This window comes from Prorops nasuta, unplaced genomic scaffold, assembly GCF_024137725.1.
Source record: "Prorops nasuta isolate Cenicafe-Biocafe unplaced genomic scaffold, Cenicafe_Pnas_1.2 PNAS00005, whole genome shotgun sequence".
NCBI lineage: Eukaryota > Metazoa > Arthropoda > Insecta > Hymenoptera > Bethylidae > Prorops > Prorops nasuta.
The window spans coordinates 10432171-10453976 of record NW_027116802.1 but is presented as its reverse complement, the minus strand read 5'-3'; the positions used below and the strand labels follow the sequence as shown (position 1 = coordinate 10453976).

Below are 21806 nucleotides of genomic sequence, written 5' to 3'. Positions count from 1 at the left end.
AATTTTAATGTTAATTCAATACAGTCAAATTCCCAATTAATACTAATTGCTGGGATGAATTTTTTCTACTTCGGTTCTTTCACAATTTCCGAAAGCTGGCGCTTGTACCCGTAAAACGAGTTTTTCCTTACATAAAAAAGCTCTGTGTGTCGTAGATGTTAAAAAATTCCCTTGGCTCTACTTATGCTTTCATTGCATATATATTAATGTATGGTAATGTGGATGCTAATTAATAATTCTTCGGATAATTTGCGGTATCCATCGTAGCTGCGTGGGCGCTAGGATATTAGAGAGACCACTTTAATAACTCAAAGTCGACCACTTGTAGCCCCATATGTGTATGTGTGTGTGTGTGCGTGTGTGCGCGCAGCTACCGTGACACGCTCGTATATTTGTGTACGGTCGGACACGTGTTGTTGAGTCTCGACGCGAGAAACCCTCGACCTTGAACCGCCTTCATCCCCCACGAAGCTATTCCAATTTACAGACCATAATATCTTTGAAAATTGTAAATTAAAAAATTTCTAAAAAAAGTTCTATAAACTTTCATACACGTGTAAAATAATCCCTAGTGAACAATCTGATATCCAGCAAACTCGGTAGTGTGTAATAAAAGTGATTGGTCACGGGCAATCGGAGAACGGAAGTTAATTCAATTGTAGAATCTCAACGTCAAGTTCGCTGGGTCAGTACGAAATACAAATTTATATAGTACAGTATTATATTTGATGCAAAGGTTACAGGAACACTTTATCCATTGAAATCCTTCTTGATGACCCCCGGCAAGAGTTTCCGCATTAAATAGAGCGAGGCTCACCCGGAAGCACTGTAAATTGAAATAATTAGACTGTTGGTGGCCTAACGGATGTGGCCAGCGTTAGGAACGAATAAATTCTGGATTTATTACAAGCGGCGATCAAGCAAGTTAACGATCGCTTGAAATATGACACCTCTATTTAAAGCCATAAATAAACGTTATTTGCATTGATCTAGGAGGCGAATGAGGGTGGGGGGATTAATCTTGGAATTCCGATAGCTCATTATTCAAGAATATCCTAACATACGTGTAATTATCGTGATATCGATCATATTTCACCAACCGCGCTTACACGCGTGTATACCATTTTAATGAAATTGGAAAGTTTCTATGGGTTTTACAAGATGGGATGATTTATAGGAACGAGCAAAACGTAAGTAGCGGACTCTGTCATTACTCCGATGATGAATGCGTTCATCCATTTCGCCCGTATCTAATCACGGTGGAAACGGGACGAACGGTGGGGATGGAAAAGAAGGGGTCTATTATTCCAAAGCGAAGCCAAGTCAGTCAATGGAGGAATGTGGAGGGGGTAGAGAAAGCTCTCGAGAGCCCCCCCCCTCCCCCCTCCATATGCCTCGAGTAATCAATGAACATATTGAATTGCAAATACGCATCCCTTTACGTCAATGAACCAACGCGATGCGTAAAAACTAAATTAAATCCCCCTTGACATACAATCTCCACTATAAAAACCTCACGAAGAAACATTCGCTAAGGATAAATATAATTTATTGCACAGGTAAGAGTTATATATTTAATTACTACTAAACTTTGTAGATTGATGAATTGAAATACAGTGTGAGATAAGGATAACAAATTGCTAGGGAATCGAGGAAAAAATTGGTATTTATTTTTGGCGGGCTGGCACGTGAGTGCACGTGGCAGGAGCGCGGGTAAATTCCGGTACACGTGTACGAAAATGAAAGGAAGGTAGGGGGTTGGCGGGAGACGAAAGGGGGTTTTCGAGAGACCCCCTCCTGCAGGATATTTCGTCCTTTCTTGAGTATAGCACAAGGTGACGCGAGGGACTGTGGGAATTTGGGACATGTGCGTGCCTATACACGCGCGAAGGGGAAATCTTATGGTGTTTTGGGAAGAGAGAAAAAAATATGGTGAGAGGGGTAGAGGGGAAGGAGGGGGGAGAGAGAGAGAGAGAGAGAGAGAGAGGGACCGGACCTACGGTGTCCGCGCGCCACACTTCGGCCACCATAAGGCGATGAGGAATCCATGGGAATATCGAGCATGTGCATCGTTCGAGCTCGTGTGCTGCACGAGTTATAGGGGCTCCCCCCTTTTTCTTCCTCCTCAGTCTCTCTTATTGCCTCTTCCTTATGAGATTCCGGGACCCGTTGACACCACGTGGCTTACCCATTGCTCATTCTTCCTCCTCCTCCTATTTTTGCACGCGTCTACATATATATTATTCGATGACTATATCGTAATTATATACGATCTATTGGATGTTTAAACAATATCTTTGATGAAGGTGTTGCAAATTTTTATTAATAATTTCTTGCATGATCCGGGATGAAAATTGCAATTAATGATGAACTGGTGTGCAATGTTATTATTAGTGGCTCCCCCCATTTCCTTCTCAGCCTCTTAGTGGCTCTTTCTTACTGAGATTTTAGGACTGGTTGATACCACGGGGCTTAATCATTGCTCAATCTTCTTTTATTTTTGCAAGCGTTTAATTACTTTTGGAATATAATAATTCGACGATGGTTACAACTCTACGATCTTCTTCTCCTTTTCTAAATCATAATTTTATTAATGCTGAAGGCAAAATTTCTTAATAATTTCCTTGTACCATATACACAGGTATTTTTGGAGGGAAAATTGCAACACAGGATCAACTGGTGTCCAGCCCATGTTAGCAATAGGGGCTCGACCCCTCTCTTATAGTATTTTATGTTCTCTTGTATTCGTACACTCGTCGACCACGTGGCTATCCATAGGGGGTATGTAGAAATGACCCAAGAAATATTTGCTTGATATTCCAGTCCTTCGTAATTATTTCTCAATCTTAAAATTTCAAATCCTCAAATCAATAATTATAATGTTTAATTTTAAAATAATATTTTGCATTTAATTAGTGCGAGGCGATCAATCGACGACAAAGATATACAAATTAGTTTTATTTTAAGCGTTTAGATTCAGTGCATGAATTTATATAGTCGCGCGTAATTCGTTAAATTAGACGTGCGTCATGAGAGCGATAGAATTGATTTTGCAATTTTTTCTACGTCCAAACTTCTTTCAACGCTTTAATTGTCCTGGCAGTGGGATCGAGGATTTTGCGTTCTCGTTGACCTATACATTCATACGTAACACTGGCATTATACCAAAGGTGGCTCCTACTTGTCGTTTTCGGATTCACTAAATATAGATTTACCATGCGAGTTGCCCGTTGTATCTCAAGTCGCACTCGAGTGCCGCTATAAACTCTGGCGGTTTCGATTGTGTCCGTTCGCTTCGTGCAGTTTGATCAGTGAGAACCAAATTGTAACCTTTGGATTTACAACTTCGGTGATATTTCAATACTCGCAAAGGTAAGTCGAATGACTGATAAAAACGATTGCAAAACTAGAATATAAACTAGAAAAATATCTCTCTATTCTTCTAAAATCTCGTAAATTCAATTAAAACTGTGCAGGTGTTTTAAATTAAATTTAAATTGAAGGAAACAGGTGAACTCTAACTTTTGATGCAATTAAATTAGTTGAGTATCGTTATATATGCCAGAGGCCACTATAAATCCAGACGGTTTCAATTGGGTCCATTCTTGTACAGTTTGATTAGTGAGAACCAAATCGAAACCTTGGATTTACAATACCAATGAATTATTTCATTACTTACAAAGGTAAGTGGAATGACTGATAAAAGGAAATTACACAAGAAAGATATTTTCTATTCTTCTAAAATCTCGTAAATTCAATTGCAATTTTGCGAATGTTTTAAATTGAATTTAAAGTACACGATTGAATCAGGCAAAGTTTTAATTTTTGTTGAAATTAAATTGTGACGAGTATCATTGTATGCTGCGACGAATGCAATTAAAATTTGCAATATTTCGCAAAGCGTGTTTCTTTTAATTAATGGAAATAAAGAAAACGGTAACCCAACCCGTTTTGTGTTACAGAAATTTTCCGAGGCTTTTAAGGCGTTGTTGATTAAAGATTCGACAGCATTATATGCCAAAGCCTATTACAGGCGTTATTATTTATTAATCAAGAGAGTATGTACATGATACGCGCATGGAATATTAAAAATCACTTTGAGGAGACGCATCGTGAAATTTTTTAATGTACCGTCGCGGTCTCTCCTAATTTGGCTTTCGAAAAGCTGAACGAACGATCGATAATTTATTACGCCGCTGTAATTGGCCCCTTAAAAAAATATAATTTTGCCTCTTAAAAGCACCTCCTTCGGAATACGAGGGCAGCAAACGTCAAGCAGCCTCTCATCGTCTATACTCCATCGCGCGAATCTCGTTGAAATTTATTTTCGATAGGAGGATCTATACTTAAAGCTTTCACGCTGTGTCGATCTTACCGATCTTTAATTTTGTAAAAGAAAAAAGAGAAAAATTGTTGCAGCCGCTAATTTCACTTGGTTTACACATCACGTATTTTCTTCTTTCAACAAAAATATAAATATAATTTTGTCCTTCTCCTTGTTATTGTCGATCCGTTGAAACGTCAAAAATCGCTCGGCTCGAAGATTGACCTGATTTGACAATTTTCATTGAAGTAATTGGATCTCTCGGGGATGTACGGTCGCTAAACAAGTGGAATTCAGCTGGTACGTTAGCCGGTGTCCATTCACTGCGTTATTTCTGCTCGGAAGGATGCAAATTGATGCGGGCGGCTTTTTGCACACCACCCTCGTTTTTTGTACTTTCACTCGACGCGAGACACCTAGCTCTGTAGCGTAATATTAACTTGGGTAACTCTTACGGCTACCCAGCTTCCATGATTCATCACGGAACAAGCCTCTGCGAGCGAATATTCCAACGGCATGCAGACTTGTTAATATTTATTCAAAGTAAAATCATTAATCAGTGACAAAGAGAATCGCGCTCTCTCTCCTTTTAATAATAAAACTACTGCTTAATTGATTGTTAAAATCGACTTTCGGTTCATTTTTCAAGCCCAATTACGTTATCCATGCAAAGATCGAGCTGGAAGTGAAGTTGATAAAAAGCGAAGAAAATTAAAAATGATATTGCGTAAAACCGGGTATCCGAACAGCGCTAAATTTTCAAGCCAAACGTGGTTGGCCTTATCGGCGCGCTAAATCAGCGAGAAGCGTGAAGCGCACGAGAAACAATTTGGCCGCTTGAAAACATAGATATTAACCGGGGAATAATTTGTGAAACGCCAGGCAACCGATTTTAATCAGTTGGCGCCACAAGTTCGTGAAGGGAGAGATTGTTAAAGTGTAACTTTTTTTGTCAAGAGTTTAAAGCGACGAAAATTCACCATTGGTATGAAATTTAGTCCGAAACGTACAAGATGTTCGCTTGATTGATTTTACATTGGTTAATGAGATTCGAATTTCACCGATATATATATGTGTGTGTGTGTGTGTGTGTTTGTTTGATTGAGAAGCACGTCGCGAGCACTTGCACGCGAGCAATCTGTTAAGTTAAGGAGTTCGGTGAAGATGAGAGAAGTGGGAGGGAGGGGGAGGGGTGCGTTTATAAATGAGAGAAGAAGCAGTGTCGTGTCGGAAAGGTGGAAGAAGGTGCGTAAGTCTGCATCTGCCCGAGATTCTCACGCGCGACGCATCTGTTTCGAGTTCCCACGAGAAACGCCGCCGCCGCCACCACCGCCACTACAGCGATAGGCCCCGTAAGGCCCCTGACGTCCTCCTCCCGGGGCCAATCCAACCAACCGAGAAAGTTTCGTCCGGTTAGCACGGGCCCAGCACGGGTTCTGCGCGTGGCCCAATCGTGCCACCGCATTCCGGTCATTTCTCTTGTTAACCCTGATGCATCAACCTTTAACCATTATTGCCAACTATTCATCTCACAATATAGCAACGCAACTCATCGAATCCTCGCATTTCCCTATTTTTCCACTAATTACACTTGACACGTTCTACTCATCTGTGCTGAATTACGTTGAATAGAAAACAAGTTTGTAATACTACTTGCAAGTGTAATTTGTTGTAAAAAATTTATGCAAAAATTGCAAAAGTCCACGGCAACTTTGTAACCCACGATTGTTAGAAATTATATTTTCAATTTTAGAATAATTTATAGAGGAGTAATAAATTATGTTCAATTGTGTTCTTTTGAAGTTTTATGTAAATTGACAGGACGCGTGCTAAAAATTTGTTCGTGACTGTTGTAATTTTGCAAAAAAAGTTATATATTTGTGTAGAATGTTTAAATTATAGTTTTGTCATGGTTAAAAAGAGTTATTAGATTACTCAGGTATATTTTATTTAGGAGATTCTGGCAATCTAAAAAAATATATTAGAGTGTAATAAATATCGGATTATGAAGATGATTTGAATGATTCTCGGCACCTGCTGCTCATTCTTTTCTCCCTAGAAGTATAGTCACACATATTGGCAATACGAGTTACAACACGTTGCTCGAGGTTATCGATCTTATTGATAGCGACACTTGTCAAGGAAATTAGCGTGATAATGTTATTAGCCAGCAACTCGCTTTCACTCTCAGTTGATACAGTTACGGTTAAGTGATTCCCAGCGGTGCCCGTTTACGCCACTGCGCCTGCATCCGTCAGCTCACCGAAGCTGAATGGCACTTGGGCCAGCATTAATTTGACGAAAGACACGAGGGCCCTACGTTGATGGAATTTTAATTGGAATACCGCGTCCTGGGAACTACCAATCGTCGTCTCCTCGAGGCCACGATCTTGATAGGACTCGACAACTTTCAGGGTCCCATCATTCTTCTGCATTTTCTACGAAAAATCATTACGTTGCAAGTAAGAAAATGCTTTGTTGCGAGGATTAATAAAAGAAAAGAACAAAAACCTAATTTTACTAAGTAATCTTAGAAAAAACAAAAATATCAGTATAATTTCATTAACTTTAATAACCAAATATACAATAAAAATAGGCAGTATACCTTTGACGGAAGAATAATTTCCAATAAACAATTTTTACGAGCTTGTTATGATCGGAGCTCTCGTGTGTTTTCTTATATTCCTATACGGTTGTCGATGACCGAGCATCGGGTAGATACTGGTACCCACCTTTCGTACAATCTTCCAGGACTTATCCCTACCAGCAGATTCTCGATACTGCAGTTTCTCCAGGATTTTTTCCGCGTCAATCACTCTGATCCTCTCGACTCTTGACATTCATCCCGGCGACTTTTGAAGCAAAACATTAAACAGTCGCACACTTTATTATATTCATGTACGAAAGTGTCCAACGACGTTTGAAATTACTAGTTAGCGATTTGAGTTTCTCGAAGACTGAACATTGCCGCTCGTGCGGGTAATTTTCTCAAAGCCCCGGAAGGTACAGGAAGCAATAGTAAAGGGGAGAAGAGGAGGAGGAGGGGAGAGGGAGGGGGGGGGGGGGGTAGACACGGCCACCTACTTTAAAGCGTAAAGGTCGCTCGAAGGGAGAGATGTTATCTCGCTGAAAATTATAATAGCAGAGTCTCTGAAAAGGCAGGAGAGTTGCTCGGGCGCAAGGTCCAAGGATTTCCTTTTCCAGCGTTAACGACTTTGGAATACCGTGAATTAATTGTGCAAGTACGATCGGGCTGCCCCTGGCAAAACGCTGTCGGAAAGTCGGAAGGTTGCTCCTTTGGTTTTGCTTGTATTTTGCCCGATGCGAATCGAAGATTGGCCGCATGCGGAGGAATGGGGCTTGTGCCTGCCTGGCTGCCTTCTAAACGTGCCGTGTTGCTTGGCCACGAGAGCGCAAGGCAATTCTCGCAAAAACTGGCCAATTACGGACGGTCGCGACCAACGGAGCCCACGTGCAACTCCAATCATTGCTGCCTAAAGAAATGTTTCAATAATATCCACATCCTATATATCTATCTATATCTATACAAGAGGCTGCACGTATATATATATATAGACTGGACAAAGAAAGTCCGCAGAGGCCGATAAAACCACGCAATGATTTTCAATATTTCTTATTAATTTGTTACAATCGATAGATTAATTCCTCCGCGTATAGAGAGACTTAATTGAGACGATCGTGTCTATATGTCCAAGGCGAGAGAGTACAGGCACGAATTCAGCGGAAAGATGAAAAGCGGGCGCTTTACCGGCATTGCTGCCATTTCCTGTGAAACTTGCTTTGAAGAAAAAAGTAGCCGTATAAATCTCCGCGTTGCTGCATCCGTTGAATGGCGGCTACGTCGCTGCGTCGAATGAAACGGCAGGGCCCGAGTTGCGCGTGTGTGGAACTAATCGAGCGTCGTGTCACGTGCCCAGAGCTTCCCATTCATCCAGCGTGACTGTATAACAATAACAACAACCTTCCCCCGGTATACACAGCAATGCAGCCACCGTTCTCCTTGCGAGTCATAGAGAACAACGGAAAAACATTTGTTTCGTACTCTGGACGAGTAATTATATTATATCATATATCGCGTGTACGCGCGGAGAATTACCTACGAAAAATAATTGTTTTATTAGCCTCTATTTATTATTATTATCGAACAAATTCCTCGATTATTAAACGAAGGAATGTCGAGCAATGAAACGAGATTGACACGGTTAAAAAATCACCGCACACTTGGAAAGGAGTAAAAAGACAAATAGGCGTAAATGTTTAAGCCTGTGTGATCCGCCTTAGCCCCAGAAATCATAGCGGTAGGAAAAGGTATAATCGTAAACGCGCGACCAATTCCCCTAATTAGAGCGTTTTCTGCGCGGCGGCGTGTTTTCTTCCAGTTATCCGAACCGGCTTCTCGGCAAACCCAAAACGAGGATAAAAACCGGAAACTGGTTTCTGTTCTGCGTCATATTTCAGGCCACCTAGTTCGAAAATCGCTTGGAATTATTATTCCAAGTGCGCCGATAACTGTATGCTAATAAAGAATGGTTGCTTTAAATCTGTATAGGTATTATACGCATAAAAATGTGGAATATAACGGGGGGAATGTTCGGCATAAATATTTTCCGATGATATAGGTGGATAGAAAAAATTGCTGATGTTTATGAATAAGAGATGCACATTGTGCGCGTGAGGACCGAGGAGGAGACACGAGGCGGTTCCCGCAGGCGCTCGGTGAGAGTCGCGTTTGCGCCGGATGCGATACCTTCTTTCGCCAATTTTCATGCAAAACGGCAGTCGTGCTTTTCACCGAAGGAATCGGACAATATAATGGTAGTACCCTGGTTGCCTCCAGTGAAAAACATATTCGCTCGCGTCCGGCTCGTGGCTAGCACGGGCCACTGACTACGGAGCAGCATTATGGCGAGAGTGGTACAGTAACTGGCATAAATTCTCTCTTTATTCCCCCGTAAAATATATCTCACGAAAATCATCCAAGTTCAATTACGTACGAACCGTACGTGCCCTGTGCCATACGTATATCACAATTTCACTCGATCGTCACGCTTACCACTTAATTACGTAAATGTAATTACTTTTCCCCTGCAAAAATTCCGTGTTATTACACAGCATCGTTCCATGTTACGGTGTCGTTTCCAATTTTACACGATACCTTTCAATCTTCCGTCGATTAATAACGAGCAAATAATTACGGAGCAAGGGTTTTTAAATTGTCTACATTATATTTCTCTCGCATCGAGTGGAATATAGAATGCTGCAAATTGAGATTCGTAGCTTAGCTATTTTCATTGATCGAGCAGACTGTACTAGCTGGTTGTTTGGGGGAGGGGGAGGGGGGGGGGCAGGTTAGGCACGAGCATGACGCGAGCAAACTCGCTGGCAATCCACAGCAATCGGTGCTAACCGCAAGACACGAGAGCTCCTCCCCCCTTTTTTCCTCCTGACTTTCATCCTATTCCTCTCTACCTCCTATACTTTCATTTTTTACATCCCTCTCCGCATTCTTTTATTCTTCCTCCTCCTCGACTCGACTCGACTCTTCCCTCAAAATACTCACCATCGGCGTATTTACTCGCACCACCAAACCCGCCACTCCCAACAACACTAAACACGATTCATCACCCAACGATCAAGCAAAAACCATTTCTTTCCACTATATTACGTAATTTCAATTTTGCAAACCACCGATGTTCCTTCGTTATCCCTCTTTTTTATGCCAGGGATGAGAGTTTTACCGCTCGATTCTAAATTTAGAAACGAGAACAATAAGCCAGCAGTGGCGTAATTTTATTTTCAAACATCGAGTAAGAGCGTGATCACCGGATTATTTTTAATCGTTCGATAAGACGACAATGAATCAATCGTTCGTTGGAGAAGAAAGGTCGAGGAGCAACCGAGGCATATAGATGATGAAAATACGCTCGGAAGGAGAAAAATGGGGAGAATTTTGGACGTTGCCTGAAATATCTCGCGTCTTCCACGTTTCCTATCGGCGTTTGCACATATATCGGCTGGTTATATCCTGAACGGTAGATTTGTCGAGCGCGAGGAAGCTTTGGCTTTCGCTGCTCGTCTCAGGTCACTCACTCCCACGTGTATCGGCAGGTAAGCGTGTCCTTGTCGAGCAGCTCGTGCCGGGCTCGGGTTCCCACGGCCCCGTACACCAAACCCAAGTGATCGGCGCGAAGTCTGAAATACGCGCGCGCGTATGTGTGTGTGTGTGGCTGGCTCGCGCGAGAGAGCACGCGATAAAGAAACGTTATACACACGTGTCTCTCGTACCTCGGCACTACTCCCTTTACATATCCACGCGACATACACCACACAATTTCCTTTTCCAATTTCCATCAATCCCCAACTCCCTTACGTAAACCTAACCCAACCTCCATTGACCTTTGATCAAAACGAAACCTCCTGTACATTATCCCCAATCCTTCCACTCATTTTTATATAGAGGCCGTTACCAAGCGAGTACAACAACTCCTTACACGTAAGAGAACCTTCGATAATAACTTAATTCTGTACTGGTTACGCTCGATCGTTGCTTCATTTTTGCCAATGTTTTCGCTTCAATGTATTCTCGTTTAATTGGCTACATTCCCCATTGCGAAACTCGGACTCATCCCTTTTTACCAGAACCGGCAAATTTTCATACGAGCAGCAGTCATTAATCTTTTACGTCACGAGACAATTTGCAGAAATTTTTCTTTCGACCTCACCGATAATTGGCTGTTTTTCTTCATAAACAGTATTTACATTTGCATTCGGTTCACGCCGCGCACCATATGGGGCTCCCTTCGAGAAAGACTCGGGTGAAAATTTCTCGCCGGAACTCTTTAATCAACGTATTTATCAAGGAAAAAGCATAGCAAGTTGCGATATGTCATCGCAACCCGATCCAATTTGCCGCTCTGGCCTTTCCAACAGTGCCACGCGGTGAATAAACAATTGGGACAAAATGCGGCTACGGCTTCACCGCCTGATGAATTAATGATGCGTCCTGAAAAATCTTCTTAAATTGCAGCTTTCGTCCAACTTTTAACATTTATCAACCGAATTATTTTTGCTCGAGTTTCTCCGACGCTTGCAACATCGAAACGATCCGATGCTGCTGCGCGTATAACGAACTTTTATCCTAAATGCGAGTAACGTGGTACACGAGTTTGCGGTGGTTCGATGCAAACTCCATCTAGTCGTTGCTTAGCGAAACTTCTAGCCGGCCATTTTTAAACCACCTGCGATCCCTCCAAACATTCCAACCCCTTTGCTAAAGTATCCTATTCGATTAAATATGATAGTAGTTAATACTGTTATGTGGTAATTTGTTTTTAATTGCGCGATCAATTTTTCATTGTGGAAAATGTTATTTGTTTATGGCTTTAAATCAATTTTCGTATACTGCAGGGATCACGCGAGTGTTTAGGACAGTTTTAAATATACTTTTTATTTATTTTTTTGTTTAACGATTGTTATTTATTAAAAGTAGTCGATGGGAATAACCGCATAAATACACACGATAAGTGCGACGCATGGCATGCGATCCAGTGAATAAACACAATATTCAGAATTAACCCCATTCTAGAGTATCCTTTAAATATTCACCCTCGCTATTATTCCACTATTATCAGATATACGGTCAGTAGCACTACCGCATCCTTTGTTATTTAACCACGTGGAGGGGTCCTTACCCTTTTCTGCCATGGAAAATCATGTGAGTTCACACATACCTTCCCCCTTCTTCCCTTTCCTTGACCGACATGTGTCTGTCACATATGGCCACCACGTGTGCAGATTTTCCAAAATGTTTTTTCAAGCCACTCATCCAATAACAAATCTATTATCTTTTAGAGTATCTCTCAGCCGAACTTTATGCCTCAATTTGTCCAATTTTTTTTATATTTATAATTTTAATCCCTTAGATCATATAATTAGATTTTTTTATCTAAAGCAAATCTTGATACGATTTTTTGTTATCTTTTTTTCAACTACTGTTTGTGAGAAAAGTTTTGATTTTTTAACGGAAATAGACGTAATGCAAGGACGAGAAGAGTCGTTATAGCATCGATTGATTTTTTATGCCTTTCCAATTTGGGGCAAATTCAAAGTTGATTTATCGAGCGTGCAAGAATGTCCCGCTTTTAAGATATTTTCGCTATAGTTTAAAAAAAAAGAGGCTGAATAGTTTGGTACGTAGCTTGGAAGATTCTCGAGTAAGAAAGGGGACAATATTATAGCAGGCAAGAAAAATTCTTCAGACTCTACTTTCCATTGAATGGATGAGGGGCTGAAAGGCCCCCCCCCAAAAGCTTTTTCAAACCGGTCTTATAGGGGCCTCCTTTTATGGCTCAAGGTCTTTGTCGAAATCTCGGACCCCTTGCAAGTCAGTAACGAATTTCCAAGATCGCACAGGTGAATTTTCGTTAAAAACGGTTTTCTCGGAGAGGCTTCTCGAAGAGTCTTTTAAAGTGTATCTCAATCGAGAAGAAATCTTAATCCTATGTATAAATACTTAAATTTTAACCTAAAGGCAAAGGTGAAATTGAAGAGATAGGTATATTTTTTTAATGATAACATTTTTATTTTAAACAAATAAACAATGGAAGACACGAGGAATTCGATCGGAAGATCGTATTAAAGCTGTTATCACAATCTCAACATTACAATCTAGAAACCTTTAACTAAAGGTAGGTACAAATATCACAATTGCGACGAAAAAGGAATCGCATAAAAAATAAACTAAAGTATACATAAGCCAGAATGAATAATTCTTCGCGACTGATCTCGGAAAGAAGAAGATTTCAATTTGCACGAAGCAAATGATTGTCATTGTACATTGAGCAAACGATCAGTCGATGCAAAAGAGAAGAAGAAGAAATCTCTTATAAACTAATGGATCACAGTTTTCTAAGGCTTAGGCCTGAATGGCTTCCATTAGTGAGACGTTGATGTCATCGTTGGAGGAATGGCCATGGAAGCTGTGCGGCAGAGTCTCGTTCGTTTGGATGATCCGAGAGACACCAGGTCGGAAGGCAACAGCATGGTCAGTGGTTTCTGGCGCGTGGACGTCCAGTCCAGTCCAGGTACTCGATGAGGATGAGGATGTCCAAAGTTGGTTGGGACGCGAGGGCTCGTTCATGCTACTTGCATCTCGGGTACTTGGTACTGGGAGAAAGCCCGTTCCTTGTAGCACAGGTCACTGTCCGCCAAGCTCAGGGTCGTCCAGTAGAAGTCACCGGCGTGCGTGTGTGCAAAGTGAACAGGCACGTAGCACTGACCAGGCACAACTGGGACGACTGTCATCTGACCATCGAGGCAAACTGTGATAGCCGCACCCTCCTCGGCGTCCCGGAGCTCAGCCAGAAGTCTCTGCTCCAGAGCCTCGTTGCTGTTATTCTGATTGTCGACCTCCTCGGTGAAGAACTCCGTCTGGGGAACCGCCATTTGCTCGATTTGCTTGACCCTCATGCCGCTCCTCCTCGTCAGCAGGCGCAAAAGTGGCTTCAGCATCTTCCTGACCTTCCTCGCACTGCTCTTGCCGCTGCTCTTCTTGGACATCTTCAGGTTGTACAGGTTGTCGTTGAGCTCGTTCTCGTACTCGAACACGTGGTTCATGATGGCTGCCATCTTGTTGCAACTTAGCACTGTCACTTAACCGGTTGTGTAGGAAAAGTCTCGCGACTTGCGTGAGGATTTTCGTAAGTTTGGGATAGTGGTGTGTAAGTTTTACCGAGTTGCTAGTGAGCGAATGATGCCATGCTGCAGCAACCCCAGCCTTATATAGGCGAGCGACCGGCGTGGACTGAAGACAGGGTGACAGAGTGGGGAGGGCAGGTGCACTCTGGCTGTGGGAACTCGGAGAATTCGGAGCTTCCCACGTCGGGGTCCACGCCGACCATCTGCCGTACCTTCTCCCTCTCTCTCCCTCTCTCTCCCTTGCTATCTTCTGCTGGCTTACCCCGAGGCCGACATTCACCCCGTCGCCCTCCACCACCGACCACCCCCGCTCTTGGACGCCAAAGCCCCCAAGGACCTCCGCAAGACCCCTTCCTTCTTCCTCCTTCTTCTCTCTATCACAAGGTGGGGTCCTCTCCAATTTCCACACACGGATCTCTTCTAGAACTGCTTTCGCTGCTTTCCCCCTCTCACCCTAACCTCACCCTTCTCGCCTCACACTAGTCTCGCTCCAAAATCTTACTAGCTTTCTTCTCTAACCCGAACGTTCCCCTTCCAAAATCCTAACGTCTCCCTTCTCTCGCTCCAGTCTTTCCCATTTTTCCAAACAAACCTTCTACGATTTCCCCTTTTTCTCTCTTTGTATTGTTTTCTATCTGGCAGAAAATCTGCAAAGGTTCGTAAGTTTTAGCACAGTCGCTCCTGCACTTGGACAAATTTCTTAGGAGTAAGACAGGGTAAACCTGGGCAAAGGTTCTTCTATCAAGCGTCTTCGTGCGAGGATTTGCCAGCGCCGAAAGATATACCATCCCTCGCCTCCAACCACTTATCTATTTCCTTCTCAGATTACTGGCATTTTTTCCACGCGATGACCTAAGACTTTGCTAACACGCTTTACCTTCTTCTTATCATTCCGCTGCATAACGATATCTATACCTTCTCCCTTCTCCCCCTTCCCCTCCCCCTATCTACCGTATTTACTGCCCTTCCTTTCTTCAGTATACGCGGCTCTCGCTCGCTCTCCTCTACCTCCGTGTCTCCGTCTTTTTCATGCTCCAATCTTCAGAAAGTCAGCCTCCGTTACAGGTTCAGACAGGATCGTACCTGTTCCGACACGTTTTCGGCTGGAGCATTGTACGAAAAAACCTGCCCCATATCGATGCTATCGAACTCTATTAGCTCGGTTTAAAGTGCCATTTAGTCATTTCATGCTGGCCTCGTTTGCAGGATCGCACTTGTCGTGCAAAGTAGCTCTTTATTGTTTAGAATAGTCTTTCTGCGAAACACCTGAGCCAGTCTTCGTCGCACGCTCCCCCCATTGTCATGCGACGTGGCGTGATTTCGCTGCATTTGCTCTCAATTACCCCCTACTCGTCTCTTTCACCCTCCTTCAGGCCGAATGATTTTTTTGTTCACTCTCCTTCTTGGATACGAGTGCGCATGACTCTTAATCCTTGAAATGACTCCTCGTAACTTCCACCACCGAGGGCCTCTTGGAATTTTAAACAGTTGAATAGAAATTTTTGTCTCGAGATTCTCGAAAATAATTACGTCTCGTCGGACGAATCAAGGTCCTTCAGCCAAAAGCGAGCTTTGTATTTTAAAGTTTAATATTATTAATGGTGAAATTATAATATTAAGGTTTTAAGAAGACTGAATATTGTGATTTCGACTTTAGAATTGCAAAAATGATTCAATGCAGTAGCCTTCGTGTAGTTGAAAATTTACGATTCCACCTTTTTCGCCACTATTCTTTTCGCAAAGTTTCAATGCGACATTTGTCTTGCCTTGGCCAGGGGATGAAACCTGTTGCGACGCGTTTCGTGCTTGTCATGCGATCTTGCATGACATAAGAGTTTGATTTTATTCCGAGAATACTTCTTGCGATTCTTAAACAGGCTTACGACTATTTTTACAGTGGTTATATTCCTCAAGATCTCCTATAGTTGCGTGCTACGAATTATCAGCCATCTTGCTTGCACTAAAAGGGTGAAATAATTTTAACGAGTGAAATTGATGAAACTGTATAGCAATCAAGAATTCATCATTAGCGCCAGTTTAGACAGCGATTTCTTTACAAGTTTTAAATCAGTGGTGTCAAGCCAACTACTAATTTACGAAATGTTGCACCTGCAGCCTACTGTAGTAATTTTCAGGTGATCAGGGTAACGTAGGAAATCATTCTGGTAAGTTATAGTAATTACAGCGGGGCTGTAAAGTTCGTTGGGTTCCAGCTACGCCGTAAAGAAAGATTCACAGACAACTTCAGTCTAGACAAGATAGTCACCCCAGTTCTCTCGGCGACCATTAAGTTTCCATGTTTTTTCCCCCCCATTTAAGAACCCAAGTGTGTACGCTCTCGTGTTTTTTCTCGCTGCCTTGCACACGACCATCGACCATTAACAGGTCGCCCTAAGAAAAACTCTGCTATAGGGCCAACATTATTTTTTCTACGACTCCCCAGGATTATCAGATGCTTATCCCACAAAACCTAAAGCGGAGAGATTTATTGGGAAAACCTTTGGCTAACGGAAAGAGATGTCTATATTTAAGAAGAGTTAATTTTACCAGCGTGATAAATGACGCAATATTAATTCCAATCTCGATAAGATTTCTCTCTATTCCTTAACCTGCAGAGAATAGAATAGTAATTAAAGTCGAGGAGGAGTGATAAAAAATTTGAGAAATGTACGGAGGAAAGCGAGAATGGGCCAGCACCTGAGAATCTCATGTTAACCTGCCAGCTAAGAGAGCTTAAAATTTTCAGAGGGGCATAAACTAGAGGGCCCCCCTGAGGATCGTACTACCCCATGGGACGAGCTCCCCAGGGACAGGTATTTGTTTTCACTTGCACGTCTGGAATACGGTTAGGTATACAGGTGAATCGTGCTCGTGCAACCTGTACGACTCACTTATACCCTCAAAAGTATAATTTGGCACTTGCCCATTTCTGCCAGAAATATTCCTAGTCAGGCACAACGTTGCCAGTTGTAAAACCTTTAACGACCTTTACCAGTCGGTGCATTAAGCAGTTCCTCGTTCAAGTTCGAAGAAGCTAGTCGTTCGGTGAGTATGCGCCACTGAAAAATTCCCTCTTTACACCTTAAATCAATTTATCACTGCGCATTAATAATTCTTAATAAACAAATAGACGTATTGATTTCTTTTAATTAACCCTTTTCGCGTTGCAAGATATCAGATGAGAAACTTACCTGGAGTCGAAGCACACGTGGAACAGCCCTCCCCACGACATTTATCGCAATATTTTTCTGCAATGACAAGTGAGGTATACGAATAACGTTTCAAGCTCGTATATACTTTCCTCGCGAAAGATTTATCGCTGGCTTCCGAGCTGGAGCAGCAAAAGAGGGCGATAAACAATTATGAATAACGAGAAAAAGAGGCAGGGAGAATGAACAGAAAAGGAGAATAATAAGGAGCGCTGTGAGAGACACAGAGCGATAAGAGAGGAGGAACTGCGTGCAAAAGAAGAGGGCTAAATATTCTCTGGCCGGTAATACATTAAAATTATTCTTCAGGAATGGGGGGGGGGGGGGCTGTGATGAAAATCACTCCTGACCATGAAAGAAATCCAATTCCTCGCGGAGGATCGTTTACCGAGCAATAATACGAGACGAAGATAATCCGGATCCCTCGTGGTCTGCCATAATTAAGATTCCCTAAAGATACGATTTTTTTTCAAGTGGAGATTCAGGAAGGATTTCTCCCCCCCCCCCCCCCTCCCTTCCCTCCTCTCGCTGCCGGTCGAGCAACTTTTACGAGCATCGGTATTTAATATGGCCCCAGATAAATAAATTCTTCGAGTGTACTCGTCGTCATACATCGTGCAGGTAACCGAATCTTGGCGAGTGTACTACGCACAAGGACTGTGGTATCTCGATCTTGAAATCGGTAGGATTGCGCCGAGGCAGTAAAGTAGGAAGGGGAAGAGTTGAAAAAAGAAGCAGAGTGGCTCGAAGAGTGGAAGAAGAAAACGAGGTGGCTGCTCAAAGTTGGAAAGGGAGAGTATCGAATCGAGGCGGTTCGAGAAGGACGGCGAACGGTTGCACCTGCCAGTGACGTCAGAAGGGACTTCTTGTTTGGACCTGCGCAGCCCCAGGGGTCACTACTACTGTTTCAACTCTCGCGCGCGTCTCCCACTTTCCTCCTGTCCTTCCCCCCCCCCCCCCTCCCTCTCTTGTATACAGCTCGCTCACGCATATTATTTATATGCAAATGCTTCTGCGAGAGGCGGATATACCTAATGAAAACAGATTCGCGATTATTGCCCTTGCTCCACCGGATTACCATGTGACAATGATGCCCATTCGTGATTTTTCAGCTTTTCGCCTACAGCGTCCTTTTAATGCGGATGAAATATCATTTTCATTATCCTCCCCCTCCCTCACCCCCCGGGAATAATTCCCATTACACTGATTAAAGCCTGATTTTCAGCCTGCATTTTGCACCGAATGTTTAAGTCGATTCTTCGGGCATGGCCCTGAGCTCCACGAAAGGCTCATTTCGCTCCCCTCGATCGAATCGCGACAAGCCCCATGCAGACTTTTCTTTCGAATGATTAAAATCTGCAAATGAAAGGGCTGATCGCTCGCCTTTCCTTTAGATAATGCACGATCTCTTTTCGAGAGACAAAGAACGATCGAACCAATTGACCCGGCATCCCTCAAAAATTACATCTGATCGAACGAAAGAAAGCCAATATGGCAGATCCTTCAAACGAGCCATGACTAATCTCGAGAATCATTTACGATCGATGAAAAATCTTCCGCGTCATTCGCAGAGGAAAACTTAGTAATATATTTACCTATTACTCTTTTTGATTTACGAGAAACGAGAGAGCATCGATAATGCGAGTATTATGATAATTATTCGACTCAAGGAGGAGATTAAAAGGCGAAAAAAGTCGGCGTAAGCGAATAGTGGTTTACAATTAGCTCGGGGCGAAAAATAGTTCAGGACTACCGTATCCATTTTTTGTTTCTCACTTCCACCATGATGCTGGTAATCGTTTTCGGCAGGTATAGGCCTTGCTTTCAGATAGAGATCTCCGTAATTGGAATTTTATCCCTCCCCTCTGCCCCGGCTTGAAAAAGGGTGGATTCATAGTAGGTCCATGGGTTATTAAGCTTTTTTCATACTTATTAAATATTTTTTAAGTCTGCTCTGCCATGCACTACGCTCCACAAGAATTCCATAAGTTAGGGCGGCACCGTGCTTCATTGGAACGAATCGTTGCTAACGCTTTTCTTCTACCTAATTTCTAATACACTTGCCATAGAAAACCTTTTAAACTTTAATCTTTCTCTTTTCTCTCATATTATCAATTTGAAAGATTTATCATTGGATAGTTTTTGTTGCAGATGTTCTAGTGGCGATTCCAACTGTCCAAATTGTCTGTCCTGGCATTCTCACTCCAACATCTTTCCAGGTAAGTCCTAATTCCATTTGACGTTGATTTTGAGTTCGTGGCGTAAAAAGATCCAGAGTATAGAATTTTAAAATTAAAAGCGATTTTTCCGTCACGTTTTTTAGTAAAAGTGCGTTTTACGCCAGAGTTGTCTGGCCATTTTACCTGGTGACGAGGTAGTGGTGGAACATTGCGTCTGCCATGTGTTAGAAAAAAAAATTCTATTAAATTGTTTTATAAAATATTTCTTATTAATATACTTAGCATCGAAACTCTATCGTTTTTCTTAATTTGATTTTGTTTTCCTGATAATCGAATTGGCGAATTATAAGACACGATAAAATGTTCACTCGGAAATTGCGCTGTCAACTTTTTTTTACGCATTTTGTATCAGGGATCAATCCCTCGCGTCGCTTATTCTGGATGAACTCTAGCGTTCCCCTTTGTCATCCGAACCGGTCCGAGAGAATTTTCGGGGTGACCAGAATAAAAGGGATACACACGGACCCTTTCGATCCTTTGAAATGTCCAGCGGTTTTCGGGAAAGGGGGATGTAATATTATTCAAAATCACGAAAATCTCCGCTGGAATTTCGTTATTTTCCTGCCTATTCATGCTCGTAGATGCATATCTCGATCCGTTGAATGCCTGCACGGGGTAACAAGAGAAAATTGAGGGAGGGAAATCCAGGTAGAAAGGGTCAAACTCTCACACAACGGAACCAACACGCATCTTACAGTATTCATATGTGACATTATTATGCATGAGAATGGAATCCTTCTAGCGAGAAAGGGGGAAAAGGTTAACACAAAGCTGGAAATTTTCTTTAAAGAAACCCTCTTTCAATTTTTTAAAACGGAGAAAAATCTAATCTCGAGAATCCACCACGTATTTACCGAAGTGTAGTGCGTATTTAGGACTATATTTTACACAGAACCCCCGGAGAGACTTGGCCTCTTTCGTGTTTCATTAACGTAGATTTGATTCCTTATCAGCTAGAATTTCAAAGTTTAACGTGAGACTATTTATAGAGCCCTGGAGGAATTTGTTTATTTTTTAATTAACGTTGAGTGAGATTTCATAAGTTTGTATTGCAAGGTAAACACTGGATGGTAAAGTGTGTGTACTTGGAGATTTCACAAACAGTAGATTTCGGCGCACCTTCCACTTGGCAGGGTCTCTGAGGGATGAAGGAGTAGAGACCAGGTAGAAGGGTCAAAGCGGACAAAAGAGAAATGCACGTGTTTGCTCGCTGTCTCTATTGGACGCAATCATAAAAGGGCTACGACATCTCGATCAAGCAGATCGAATCGTGCCAGAGAGACATTCAAAGAGTTCTGTCTGTATGTGTGTGTGTGTGTGAATTCTACTCTTCTCAAGGGTTGCTTCATCCAGTTTCCAGAACCTGCCGATCACGAAAACTCTTACGCAGCTGAACTTTCAGCCTTTTCTTCCATCGCATCTCTTTCTTCCAAAACACCAGGTGCAAATCTATATACTCTTACGTTTCACCATTTTTTAAAACGTACACTAACTGTGCTATTTTGCAAATTAATCGAATTATCAAGATCCTCAGTTTTAATGCACTTGACGCAGTCCCATGGTTGACCCTTGCCTGCATCATGGTGGTTAACCCTTTCACAGGTGAATCTAGTCTAAAGAAAAACCCTTTCGGTCTTTCCCATTGTTGTTCGCCAGTTTCCGTGCTAACCCTTTCCGCTACCCAGCGGGATTTTCAGGTAAAGGGTTGTGATTCTGGGTTACCAGTTCGACCGATTTTCGATTGTGATGTATAGATTAACGGGTTCGATTTTTTCCTTTAACTGTAACAAGATTTAGAGTAATAAGCAAGGTCGAAGTCTCTGCGAATGACACTCGTTATACAAGTAGAAAATTAACTTTTCTGCCATTGTAAATACTGCATTCTTTTAAGCGTATCTTATTATAATACGTAGTGTAAGTAGCATCAGAGTTACGAAGCGAGTCTGTGTATACACTACTGAAAGGATCCGTGCAAGTTTGGACACGTTTGATCCTCGAAAGGACCTTTTTATTCAGGGATTACGTAAACCTTGGTCTCGTCTTTTTAGAGTCGACCTGATTTTCCTTTCGCAGGTTCGAGCGATCCGTTCAAGTGAGCTTTCCCTTTTTATTCTCAGTCAGACGTGTTCGAACTTGCAGGATTGGGTAAGCATAGATCATTTAGAGACTCGCGTTGCTTCTGCCGGATGCAGTCTAGAATAGTTTTCTAAGGATACCGTGGGTGGGTGCACTTTAAGGATAGAAAGGAGGACCAAAGGACGTGTCCTAACTCGTTTGAGAGATGCTGCAACACGTTCCCTTCAATGGCGAATTTCG

The 21806-nt window shown here is 42.4% G+C and overlaps 2 protein-coding genes across 7 annotated transcripts in view; one reads left to right on the top strand and one right to left on the bottom strand.

Moving 5' to 3' along the window:
• Nucleotides 1-21806, top strand: part of LOC136773213 (tubulin monoglutamylase TTLL4-like) — a 111013-nt gene that overhangs the window by 14852 nt on the left and 74355 nt on the right. For 4 of the 6 annotated variants that reach the window (XM_066726675.1, XM_066726679.1, XM_066726676.1 and 1 more), the window contains exon 3: nucleotides 19402-19469. The gene's annotated coding sequence lies outside the window, so the exon portion shown is untranslated. Of the gene's footprint in view, nucleotides 1-3301; nucleotides 3373-19389; nucleotides 19470-21806 lie in introns of those variants that run through there. The other 2 variants (XM_066726680.1, XM_066726677.1) reach the window with 2 other exon arrangements.
• LOC136773588 (uncharacterized) lies at nucleotides 13335-13972 on the bottom strand. Its single transcript, XM_066727366.1, has one exon. The coding sequence runs from the start codon at nucleotides 13970-13972 to the stop codon at nucleotides 13481-13483; it is 492 nt and encodes a 163-aa protein (XP_066583463.1). The 3' UTR covers nucleotides 13335-13480.